At 39.3% G+C, this 12860-nt stretch overlaps 1 protein-coding gene and 2 non-coding genes across 3 annotated transcripts in view; all 3 read right to left on the bottom strand.

Moving 5' to 3' along the window:
- Positions 1-12860, bottom strand: part of Sf3b3 (splicing factor 3b subunit 3) — a 37606-nt gene that overhangs the window by 24040 nt on the left and 706 nt on the right. The window contains exons 2-9 of the mRNA XM_027406001.1: positions 10798-10934; positions 9407-9733; positions 8582-8754; positions 7721-7862; positions 4962-5074; positions 3099-3236; positions 2046-2149; positions 99-264 (exon numbers count right to left, since the gene is read on the bottom strand). Coding sequence (XP_027261802.1) covers positions 99-264; positions 2046-2149; positions 3099-3236; positions 4962-5074; positions 7721-7862; positions 8582-8754; positions 9407-9733; positions 10798-10867 — 1233 coding nt within the window. The 5' untranslated portion in view covers positions 10868-10934. The remainder of the gene's footprint in view (positions 1-98; positions 265-2045; positions 2150-3098; positions 3237-4961; positions 5075-7720; positions 7863-8581; positions 8755-9406; positions 9734-10797; positions 10935-12860) is intronic.
- Positions 3451-3538, bottom strand: LOC113834713. Its single transcript, XR_003483447.1, has one exon. It is a non-coding gene; the product is annotated as a small nucleolar RNA SNORD111 (small nucleolar RNA).
- Positions 9066-9144, bottom strand: LOC113834714. Its single transcript, XR_003483448.1, has one exon. It is a non-coding gene; the product is annotated as a small nucleolar RNA SNORD111 (small nucleolar RNA).

The following is a 12860-nucleotide window of genomic DNA, read 5'->3' on the forward strand; positions in this document are numbered from 1 at the left end:
GTTAAGACTACAATTCAACCTGAGGAAAACTTTAAATGATCACATTTCAATTTAATAACAAGATGGCACAGTGTAGAGGTGATTGAATAAAGTCATACCTGGCAAAACAGAATGGGAGAGAGGCTGTCTAGTTCATCCACAAGCACAAGGTTTTTGAGTGGTCTTGGCTGAAAAAAAAATGTGTCTCCTTCTTCTAGTGGCATGGCAGATGAAAATTCAGGTTCTTCATCATCATCTCCAAGATGGGCAATTTGATATAAGTAGCTGGGAAAAAGCAAAGAACTTTCTTTGACACAGGTTATGCATAAACGATTAAGCATAGTCAGATTTCAGTATACTAAGAAATGGGATGTGATTCAAAGTTAGCTGTAAAAACTTCAACGGGGATGAAAAAAGGTACTTAGGCAAATGGCATGTTGAAGAAAGAGTATGGACTAGGGATAGCTCAGTTGGAGGAGTGCTTAACATCCAAGCATGGGGACCTAAGTACACATGCCCAACACCCATGTAAAAATCAGGATGCAGTAATACCCATTTATAATCTCAGAGTTCGGGAGACAAGCATGGATCAGTGTACTTCCGGTTCAACCCAAGACCTTGTTTCAGAAAATAAGGTAAAGAGCCTTGAGGAAAATACCTGACAGTAAGGTCTGGCCTATATACTCACACATGCTTCTACTGGAGACAAGGCAGAAATAGTACAATCTCCTAGAAAGTATCTGTATTTTAATTATGAGAAAACTGAGCTTAAATTAGTAAGTGTTCTGCATACATATTAGCAGCTACTGGCAAGACCTTGTCATTTATGTCATTTGAAGTTGTGGATATTGGTTTTAAATAGCAATTACAGTTGAGATTTCTTCCATTTGGCAGTGAAAATTCACCAAATACTGTTAATACAGAGATACAGGAAATATGTCAATAAGGATTGTTCTAATTTGTTGAGGTGGCATGGAGACAACTCTATGAAGACTGGATTTTGCAGGAAACCCAATCGAGTTAAATTTAGATTGAAACCACAAAAAGAAGTAAAAAGAGAACTCTGCATTTGACTAAAAGTAGTAGAGGAAAAATAAATTAAGAACTTACAAATTACTAGAAGTGGCTCTTTTAGTCAATAACAAAAAAATCCTGATCATGGCACACTGGTGATGTGGGCAGGCAGTGTAGGTACTAATGACCTTCAAGTTTAGGTCTGCACAAGAAGTTCTTGTAGGAATCTCTCTGGTTTTTAGTTTTCTAGAGACAATCATCTCACTATGTAGCCCAAGCTGACCTCAAACTTGAGATTCTCCTGCCTTGGCCTTCCAAGTGCTGGAATCCAGGTATGTACCACCATACACTCAGCTAAAGGTATTTTTGCAGACATTCAGAGGCAGTGACTGAAGCCATGAAATAAAGCACACACACAAAAAAAGAACAGAAAAATGGGACTGGAGGGAAGCCTTGGGAAGGTAGTAGTTTAAGAGCATTTGCTGCTCTTACAGAGAACCTGAGTTCGGTTCCCAGCATCCATATCTTTTTTTTTTTTTTTTAAGATTTATTTATTATGTATACAGTGTTCTGCCTGCATACCAGAATAGAGCACCAGATCTCATTATAGATGGTTGAGAGCCATCATGTGGTTGCTGGGAATTGGCCTCTGGAAGAGCAGCCAGTGCTCTTAACCTCTGAGCCATCTCTCCAGCCTCCCCAGCAGCCATATTTTGATGGCTCACAATCATCTGTAACTCCAGTTCCAGATGCCCTCTTCAGGTTTCTATATGCATGTGGTGTATATACATACTCAGCAGACATACACATAAAATTTTAAATAACTTTAAAAAAAACACTTATTAAATAAGAGAGAGAATATGCAATAGAAAAGAAGGGCTGGGGAAAATGTAAACAAAGAGAAAATGAAAGCAATTACTTGTTCTGAAAAACCTTTACTACTTTGTGAAAACCTCCCTAGCTCTGAAACCACACCAACCACACCTCCCTTCTGCCAACTTTTACTATTTATGGTAACCAAGGTAAACTGGGACAATAAAAGGATTACTCACTGATTTCCAAATTCTGATGCCACAAAAAGGAAGCCTGTTTTAAGCACACACATTGCAGCAGCAACAGGTACAGTATCAAAGTACTTCAGGCGGATTTCAGTTACCTGGAGAAAAAGATTAGTGTAAAGGCAAGTGCAGCTTGGCCACAGAAGCCTGCTGTTATGCACCACAAGCAGAACTAAGTAAAAAAACAAAAACAAGCAAACAAACAAAACCCCACCATGCTCAGTATCTAAACGAAAAGGGAACAAATGATAACTCAGACTGCTGGGTCTACTGCTCTTTCTGTTTCAATGCCAAAGTTAATTTAGACTGAGTCTGTATGACACAGAAAAATTGAAAATGACTACCTAACCTTTACAAATCTTAGCAATTCCCAACTAAACAGTACCTAGGTAACTAAATGTCCATTGTTAAGGATCACGTCAATAAAATACCATGCATTTTATCAACTACCGAGACATGAAGAGCTTTCTCCTATTCACATCAATTATTGTTATGGCTTTACAAGACCAGATACTCATTAGCCAGAATAGGAAAACCCATTTTCACATTCAAACCCAAAAGTAAAAGTAATCATTTTCTAAGGTATCTAAATTTCTTTTTTCTTTCTTTCTTTTAATTAAAAGTATGTTTTTGTCTCATAACCATACATCCCAGTGAGGTTCCCCTCCCTCCCTCCACTTCTCCCAGCCCCCCACAATCTCCCCTCCTCTCCCCAGATTCACTCCCACTCCATTTCCTCTAAAAAAAAAAAAAAAAAAAAAAAAAAAAAAAAAAAAAAAAAAAAAAAAAGCAGGCCTCCATGAGACCACAGTCAAATAGAACAAAACAAGAAGACAAGGCAAAAGCCCTCTTTTTGACTTGTCAAGTATCAGGTGTACTTACTCCCTATCTTAATGCAGGGAAAAGTTATGATGGTTGCAAAGCAGCTTTGTAAATCTTACATGTATATATAGCCAAGTACTTTAGACAAGAGTTTTAAATTATATTCAAATTAAAAATAGACTACAACAGATACATATTTCCCCCCTCCATCCATGGTCTACTTACCATATCTTCATCTGTCTCTAAAGTGATCTTAAAGATATCTCCCTGCTCCGTTTGAGCCAAAAAGAAGAACATGGACTTGGTCTTATGGGTGGCAGAGCAAACAAAAATCATTCCTCTTTCAGGGTCATCCAGGTCATTCTAGTAAGGCCAAATATATAATCAACATCTTAGAAATAGGTACTTTTTATTCTAGAATTAAGTACTTTAACAATAGGAACTATACAGACCATCAAGGTCTAACATACAAATAATAACCACAGTAGCTGCCAACTGAACAAAATAACTAAAACTTGTCTGCTAGAAATACATACTAAACACCCAGGAACAAAGAAACAGCTAATATTCCATTCTACAGCCTGATCAGATCAGTAAAGCAAAAATCATCTCCAGAGAAAAATGTCAGAGAAGAGACATGAAATTAAAGTCATCATTTCAGGCTGTGAATAAAAATTTAAGAACAACAACCACATTCATTCAAACTACCATGACAATCCATTACTAACCAACCGGTGTAGCACCAAGTCCCCACTCTACCCCTTAGAGGTGACTGTTATTTAAGTTTTTGGGTTTTTTTAAATTTATTTTTGGATATGTGCTTTGGTGTTTTGGCTGTATGTAATGTCTGTGAGGTTGTCAGATCCCCTGGAACTGGAGTTACGGACAGGTGTGAGGTGCCATGTGTGTGCTGGGAATTGAACCTAGGTCTTCTGCAAGAACAGTCAGTGCTTCTAACCTCTGAGCCATCTCTCCAGTCCCAGTGCTTTGAGTTTTTAATGTTAACATTTTATAAAATATTTCTGCAGGTAAAATATGAAGTTCTGTAGCTCTCTACTGCCCCAAGATGAATACAATTTGCCAGCAGTCAGATGCTCAGTAAATGTCTGATCAACAGTCTGATTTCACTGTTTTTACCAAGATTCAATTTCTACTTAGGTTTTTAGGAAACTGATGGACTTCTACCCAGACCAACTAACTAAATCCTATAAGATTTAACCCAGCAATATTTTTCCCAGAGCCAATATTAAAAATAAATAATTCAAAGCTAAAGTAAAACAATGTAAGAAGTGATTCAAAATAAGATCAGTAATGTATCCACAGGATGAAGACTGCAGAGCAAAGAATATCTACAAATCTCAAAGACCACCATCGTATTCTATAACCTCACAATTAATAGGTAGGTACTGCTTTAGTGATAATTTGCTCAATAGGCAGAGTGCTCCCTTAGCATGCACAAAGCCTTGGGTCTAAGAGCTGAATAAAGTAGGCAAGGTAGCACATGTCTGTAATCCTGTCACTTGGAAGGACACAAGGATTACAGAAAGACAAGTTTATCCTGAACTAAACTGAAAATTTTGAGCCTATTCCTGGTTAGAAAATAATAAACAAAACTGCAATTTCCCCTTTTAAAAATACCGGTTTTAGAAAAAGAGCATTTACTTCACTAAAACTTGGCAACAGACAAATTTAAGAGACTACACTAGGGCCAGTGAGATGGCTCAGTAGATAGCAATGCTTGCTAAGCCTTATAACCTGTGTTTAATTTGAGAACCACACAATGGAAGGATAAAACAGACTCTTGAAGTTTGTCCTCTGTCTGACCTCCATACATGTACCTTAGCATACATGCACAAAGAGAGACAGACCAGGTGGTGGTAGGGTACAACTTTAATCCCAGCACTCAGGAGGCAGAGGTAGGTAGATCCCTGTGACTTCGAGGCCAGCCTGGTCTATAGGGCTAGTTCTAGGTCAGTCAGGGCTACACAGAGAAACCCTGTCTTGGAAAAAAGCAACTATCCTGTAATCATAAATATGTAATTCATTCACTAAACAACAATTGAATTTCCTCTATGGCAAAGACCTTACCCGTCTCCTGGGAATTGGACATCGGATATCTGGCTGGTCACCAAAGTTCTTATAGGTGATATAATTTTCAGAACAGATCAGCACTCCACTTGGACCATCTGACCCTCCAGGAACTGTGAGAGGAAAAAAATAAAAAAAGCTTAACAGTAACTTAGCTACTCTGAGCTGCTTTTATTTTCAACTGCTCTTCTTCTCACTTAATAAGGTTGTATGCCAGAAGCTAAAAGACAAGCAAACCAAGTATCTTTTCCCTGATGTCCACTTTAAATGAAAAGTACTTGGAAGGTAGAGAAGGTAAAAGGATCAATAGCCAAGTCACCTTGTTACATAGCAAGTTTAGGGCTAGTCTCAGCTGTATGAGATCCTGTCTCTAAAAATTAAAATGAAGCCAGGAACGGTAATCCTAGTACTTTCAAGGATGGAAAATCAAGAGTTCAAGATTTATCTACACTGAAAGATTTGAAATCAGCCTCAAGTATATGAAACAGTTTAAAAGGACAAAAATAGGGTCTCAGTTGGCAAAGTGCTTAACACATAAGCAGGAGAATCATTTAAAAACTGTAAATGAGCTGGGCAGTGGTGGTACACACATTTAATCCCAGCACTTGGGAAGCAGAGGCAGTCGCATATCTGAGTTCGAAGCCAGCCTGGTCTACAAAGTGAGTTCTAGGACAGGCTCCAAAGCAATACAGAGAACCCTCTCTCAAAAAACAACAGGGGCTGGAGAGATGACTCAGAGGTTAAGAGCACTGGCTGCTCTTCCAGAGGTCCTGAGTTCAATTCCCAGCAACCACATGGTGGCTCACAACCATCTATAATGAGATCTGGTGCCCTCTTCTGGAATGCAGGCATACATGTAGTCAGAATACTGTATACATAATAAATAAATCTTTGAAAAAAGAAAAGAAAAACAACAACAAAAAGCTATTAAATGAAAGCATACCCTGTAATCTTAGTACTTGAGGGAGGAGATGGGGAGGATGATATCTTGCTGTCAGTGCTCTTAGCTGCTGAGCCACATCTCCAGGCCCCTTCCTCAGTTCTGATATGCACATAAAACTATATAGTCTCATATAGTTTTATTCCTCCCTCTCTCTGGTATTTTGAGAGAGGGTTTCTATGTGTGGTTTTGGAGCCTGTCCTGGAACTCACTTTGTGGACCAGGCTGATCTTGAACTCAGAGATCTGCCTGCCTTTGCCTCCTGAGTGCTGGTATTAAAGGAGAGCAACACCCCTACCCGGATAATTTGTTCTTTTAAATAAATAGCTTTTTTCACTAGTCTCTGAATAAATATATTTTGGGTTCTTTTTCCTTTTGAGTAGGCATCTCGTTATTCACACCTATGGCTGGCCTCAAACACAGTAAGATTCAACTGCCTCTGCCTCTCAAACGCTGAGACTAAGTATGTCACCACACCTGGCGAAATTTTTTCTTAAAAAAAAAAAAAAAAGTAAAATATAAACAGGGGTGGTAGTTGAGGATGGCTCAGTGGTTCAGAGCTTTGTCGCTCTTCAGGGGACCCAAGTTCAGTTCCTAATACTCAGGTCAGATGGCTCATTAACTGCCCATGACTGCAGCTCCAGATCTGACATTCTCTTATGTCCTGCTTGAACACCCACATGCAAGTGGTATTATTTTACAGATATATTCACACAAAAATAAACATTAAAAACAAACTTTGATGTGCGAACATGTACAATGGTGTTCATGTGAAGATCAGTGGCCAATCACAGGAGTAGGTTCTCTCCTTCCAAAGAGGTTGTAGTTCTAAGAATCAAATCCAGATCTTCAGCCTTGGTGACAAGCACCTTGACCTGTTAAGCCATCTTGGGGGCCATCAATCTCAATATCTATCTCTCTCCCCAACCCCTTCTCTCCCAAGACAAGGTTTGTCTCTCTAGTCCTATCTGTTCTAGAACTAGCTCTTGTAGACCAGGCTGACCTCAAACTCAAGGACATCAGCCTGCCTCTGCCTCCTGAGCACTGGGATTAAAGGTGTGCACCAATGCCAGCTGGCTCATCAATCAATAATAGTAATATTTTCAAATTCATAATTGACTTGTCTTCACATTCCAGACCATAAGACTTATTCAACAGCACCTTTTGTTTGTTTTTACAGACAAGGTTCCTCTACTTCAGAGATCTGGTGGAATTAAAGACATGTGGCACACAGACTTTTTTTTTTTTTTAAATCCCTTTACCATCTTGAAGTTTAGTCTCAAGAAAAACAGAAGCTTGGTATGATAGCCAACATCTGTAATTCCAACACTAGGGGACTAAGGCAAGAACTGCCATGAGTTCAAGGTTAGCGTGCACTAACTAACTAACTAACTAACTAACCAACCAACCAACCAACCACCAACCAACCAACCAACCAACCAACCAACCAACCAACCAGGACTAGAGAATGAGAACTTGCCTAAAACAATAGAACAGAAACATACAAGGCTAAGGTTTGTTACAGGGAATTAAGACCCAAATCCTATGTAGTCAAACCTATTGAGTTTGGCCGTAACATGGAGCAAGCAAAAGATACAAAAGAGGCTGGAGAGAAGGCTCAGTTGTTAAGAACACTGGATGATCTTCCAGAGACTGGGAGTTCAATCCCAGCACCCTCATGATGACTCACAACCATCTAACTCTAGGTCATAGAGATCCAATGTCTTCTTCTGGCATCTACAGACATTCATAAAAGCAAAACACCCATATAAAGTAACTTTAAAAGGGGGGGGCACAAAGCAGCACTGGAGAAAAGTACCTGTAATAAGGAAGTTGCCATGTTCCTCCAAGGGTTCACTGTATTTTCGAACCACATGATTTAAACCAAGGTCTAATTCATAGAAAGTGAGTGTCTGCTGGGTGTTAGCTGCTGCTTCCCCGGTTGGATCATTGTCTGCTTCCTGTGGGACAGTGCCACAAAGACAAATCAGGAAGTTTTAGACTTAGAAAGGATATCAGGACCTTGCATTTATACAAGGAAGTAAAAGTTCAGATTCCAAATAGTTTTCAGAAAAGCATCTATAATGTGAAAAAGACCTGCTAGCATGATTTAAGAGAAAAAAATGTAAATAATAAAAGACTGACTTAAGATCTATATCCACCTCTCAGAGGAGAAGATATCTAGCAGGAAGTGGGGGGAGAGGAGAGGAGGGAGGGGGGAACTGGGATTGGAATATAAAAAGATGAATTAATAAAAATTGCTGGGCGGGTGTTGGTGGCGCATGCCTTTAATCCCAACACTCGGGAGGCAGAGGCAGGCGGATCTCTGTGAGTTCGAGGCCAGCCTGGTCTCCAGAGTGAGTGCCAGGATAGGCTCCAAAGCTACACAGAGAAACCCTGTCTCAAAAAACAAAAAAAAAAAAAAAAAAAAAAAAAAAAAAAAAAATTAAAAAATCTACACCCACACAATGATGGGGCTGGAGAGATGGCTCAACAGTTAAGAGCACTGACTGTTCTTCCAGAGGTCCTGAGTTCAATTCCCAGCTACCACATGATGGCTCCTAACCATCTATAATGAGATCTGGTGCCCTCTGCTGGCATGCAGGCAGAAGACATAATAAACAAAATCTTTAAAAAAAAAAAAATGAAGGAAATTATTTTAGGAAATAATCTTCAGTACCTCATAATCCATTTCCAGACAAGCAAACATAGGATTTTCAAATCCTACATCTACTCCAACCACATGATATACTAGAGTGTTTGCTTTGTGGGCTTCCAGAGGAGATGAAATGGTAAGTCGGGCTGCAGCATCTCTGTTCAAGATATATACCAGTTTTTGCTTCTCAATTGCACCTATAATGGAAAGAGATGAAACACACCAGATTTCCACATGATGAAGACTTAGATATACACAATGCTTATTCTTTTAAAATAAGATCACTAACAGTCACCACTAACTGTACAAGTAGTATATAGCCCTCTATTGTTAGCAGGCAACAAAATCATTATAACCCCTCTTTTGTAATAAAAAATCTTAACACTCCCCTAATTCTCCAAAAATTTTTAAGGTGCCCTGGACTTAAGGACACTGAGAAACATAACAATAACTAATGTGTTTGTTAGCTACCCTTGAATTAAGCCTAGTGGTTTGTTGCCCTCTAGAGAGGCCTGATCAGACACACAGAATCTCCTTCAAGAGTTCATCAGAGAAGAGACATGAATGCGAATCATCACTTCAGGCTGAAGAAAGCAACCACACTGACTAATACTAAGATCACTTCACTGTAGCCTGTGCTGCAGATAAATTAATTTTTTCCAAGTAGATAAAAAGTAGTTACTTTATGACTTTCTTACTATTTTAAAAGGAAACCTTCAACAAAAGTAAACCAACCAAATGTTAGCACATTAAGTAATAGACTGGAACACTGCAAAGATCACAGCATGATATTTGAACACATGGAAAAATCAGAGCAGCACTCAAGAGCAAATAAAATAAGTCACTCACTAATCATAACAGCTCTCCCTTTGGGATCCACAGCTAAGAACTGTCCAGGAACAATACGACGACATCCACTTTTGCCAAAAGTTTCTTGGTGAATTTTCTCAAACATATTCTTAGATGGCTGATATTCCAAGATAACAATTCGGCCGGAGTCACTACCAACTACAATGTAGTCTTTGGTGCCACCTGTTAGCCTAAAGGCCATAAGTGACCGGATAACACCAAATACTTCCACAGTGAGGAGTGTATGTACTTTGCCAGTGTTAGGGTCTGGACGAAGTAACTCCAAGATCTTCCCACGAGAAACAACAATTTCTTGTTGTTTGGTTCCTAAGTCACCAAAAAATAAAAATCATTAACACCCAGAATGAGTCCCAAAATAACCAGGTTGGATAAAAAGGACAGTGAAGACAAACGGAATTAAATTAGTTACGAGAATCTGTTTTGAGTTAATTTATTCTACTTGAAAAGGTCCTTTCCCCAGAATTGACCTAACCAAAATAATTATCAAAAAAGCTTTTTATAAAAGGTTACATAAGTAAAAAACAAAACAACCTTATTTTCCTAAAATTGGTTACCAACATTCACAATTGGGAAGTACCTGTTAACTGATAATGATCCTGCAGGGATTCAGATACTTATGCTCACATGGCGAGCACTTTATCTATGATGCTAACTCTTAGTTGTCAGGCTTGAACAAGTGCTTTCACTGGATAAGCTATCTTGCCAGTTCTATTTCTTTTTTAAGACTATGTATCTTAGCTGGGTAGTAGTGGCACACGCCTCTAACCTCAGCACTCAGGAAGCAGAGACAGAGGCAGGCAGATCTCTGTGAATTCATGGCCAGTCTGGTTTGCAGAGATAGTTGCAGAACAGTAAAGGCTACACAGAACCTCTATATCTTATGGCCTCTATAGCCTCAAACTCACTATGTACTTCAGGCTGACCTTCAACTCATGCTCATAGTATCTCAGTCTCCTGAGTATTAGGGCTATAGGCGGCATAAACTATCACACTCAGTTAAGATATCCTTTTTAGCAAATCTGATATCAAACTCCAGATTAAGACCCATTATCCCAGCTCTGGGAGGCTAAGGCAGGAGGACTACCAAGTGAGGCCATCTTGGACTAAAGTGAGACTGTCTTTGGAGAAAAAAAAAAGGCCATGACTTGTGCAGCTTATGTCTCACAACAATACACAACTTGGGAAGAAATATGCACCTATACTTAGAATCATAATATAGAAAGAAATGCATCTGAAATCGAGTGACATAATTTAAAACACCTATTTTTTGTAAATGGAAAACATTTCTGCAACAAAAGATAAGCACTATATGTATAATTAACATACATAAATACATTTCAATTTACAAAATTAATACCTAAAGAACTTACCAGAGAAGTTGCCATGGATGGCAAAGCTGATGCCAGTGGCCCGTTGTAAGGTCAAGTTGTACAGAAACATGGTGACAAGCAAACTGAGACACACAGTATGAGTCTTGGCTATACCAATAACATCAAGTCAAAGCAGGCTACAAATACAAAAACATAAAAATTACTGTTCTTTTTTTTTTGGGGGGGGGGGTTCGAGACAGGGTTTCTCTGTGTAGCTTTGGAGCCTATCCTGGCACTCACTCTGGAGACCAGGCTGGCTCGAACTCACAGACATCCACCTGCCTCTGCCTCCTGAGTGCTGGGATTAAAGGCGTGCCCCACCAACGCCCGGCAACGCCCGGCAAAATTACTGTTCTTAAAAGAAATTCTGTATGGGAACTTATGTTTGAAGACAGGACCAGTAGAGTAAGGCCTACTGCAGAACACCACACTTATTAAGAGTGCCTTTTCAAGCAAAGTGCTGGTGGGGCACACTTTTAGTTACAGCACTCCGGGAGCAGAGGCAGGAGGATCTCTGTGAGTTAGAAGCCATCATGGTGTACAGATTGAGTTCCTGGACAGCCAAAGCTATTACACAGAGAAACCCTGTCTCAAGAACCAAAAAGAGTGCCTTTCCAGGCAGAGGATGTAGCTTATTACTAGAATCCTTGCTTAGTGTGTATGAGGCCCTGGGTTGCATTCTAAAAGGAAAAAAAAAAATATAGTATCATTTATATGCTAGGCACCACTCTAGTATTCCACATCTGACATGAATTCTATGAAAGCCTACATACATATTGGCATGAACCTGCATTCTGAGCCTTCAGAGCTACACAGTGAATTTCAGAATGGTCAATACAGCAACAATCTGTCTTAAAGATTTACTTTTTTCTTTGAAACAAGGTCTCATGTGGTTCTTTTTTGTTTGGTTTGAGACACTGATTTCTCTGTGTAGCTTTGGAGCCTATCCTGGCGTCTCTCTGTAGATCAGACTGGCCTTGAACTCAGAGATCCACCTGCCTCTGCCTCCCGAGATTAAAATGATGAGCAAACACTGCATCCAGCAATACCCATTTTAGGAAAAAGCCCCGCCCCCAAGCCAGGCATTATGGCTCTCTTCTGCAATCCTAGCACTAGAGAGGCAGAAGTATGATTACTACAAATTCAGTGGCCAACCTAAGCTATATACTCAGTACCAGGATATAATATAAAAACAAAACAAACAATGCTCAAAGAAACTTAAGCTTGCCAGGTGTTTTGGCTCACACCTTTAATCCCAGCACTAGGGAGGCAGGATCTCTGTGTGTTCAAGGCCAGCCTGTTCTCCAGAGCGAGTGCCAGGATAGGCTCCAAAGCTACACAGAGAAACCCTGTCTCAAAAAAACAAAACAAAACAAAACCTCAACTGCACAGTAAAAGCTTCAGATCCATTTCCCATCGACCCAATCCTCTTTGGGAATCTTTCTATATGCTTACATATGTGTATAAATATTCAAGAACACATACTTATGCCATACTTTGTCTTCTCGTTAACCAAAGGATGGATACTAGCTATCCTCAATACATTGCAACTTCTTTATGAATTAATTTGAGACACCAACAAAGAGCCTTTTGCTACAGAGAATCTTATTCAATACCTATATTATAAATTCAATTAGCCAAACTGCTGACACTGAATATACAGGTTAATGAGTATACCTCCAAGATTTATTCCCAGAAGTTGAACTGGCATTTTGAGGGATTTAACATTTAAAGTCGTTAAATTTTGGTACTTCCAAACTGACTTTTAGAGGACATAACTAACAATTTGCAAGACTGGCATGCATGAGTTCCAGTTGCACCAAAGTGACATTTGCTTAGATAAAACGTTGGTCTTTGTTATCTTGGTTTAGTTTCCACTTGCATCTCATAAGGCTCTATATTTGAAAATTTTGTGTTTGTGACTATGGGAATAAAGCCCTGGCCTTGTGCACGAGCTGGGTTACACTTCATATCAGATGGTTAAACACTAAAACAAACGGATTCCCTACCATACTGAAGGGATGCATCCTGGAGGAATATCACATTAGTACTACAATACTAAA

Source organism: Cricetulus griseus, chromosome 3 (genome assembly GCF_003668045.3).
Source record: "Cricetulus griseus strain 17A/GY chromosome 3, alternate assembly CriGri-PICRH-1.0, whole genome shotgun sequence".
Taxonomy (NCBI): Eukaryota; Metazoa; Chordata; class Mammalia; order Rodentia; family Cricetidae; genus Cricetulus; species Cricetulus griseus.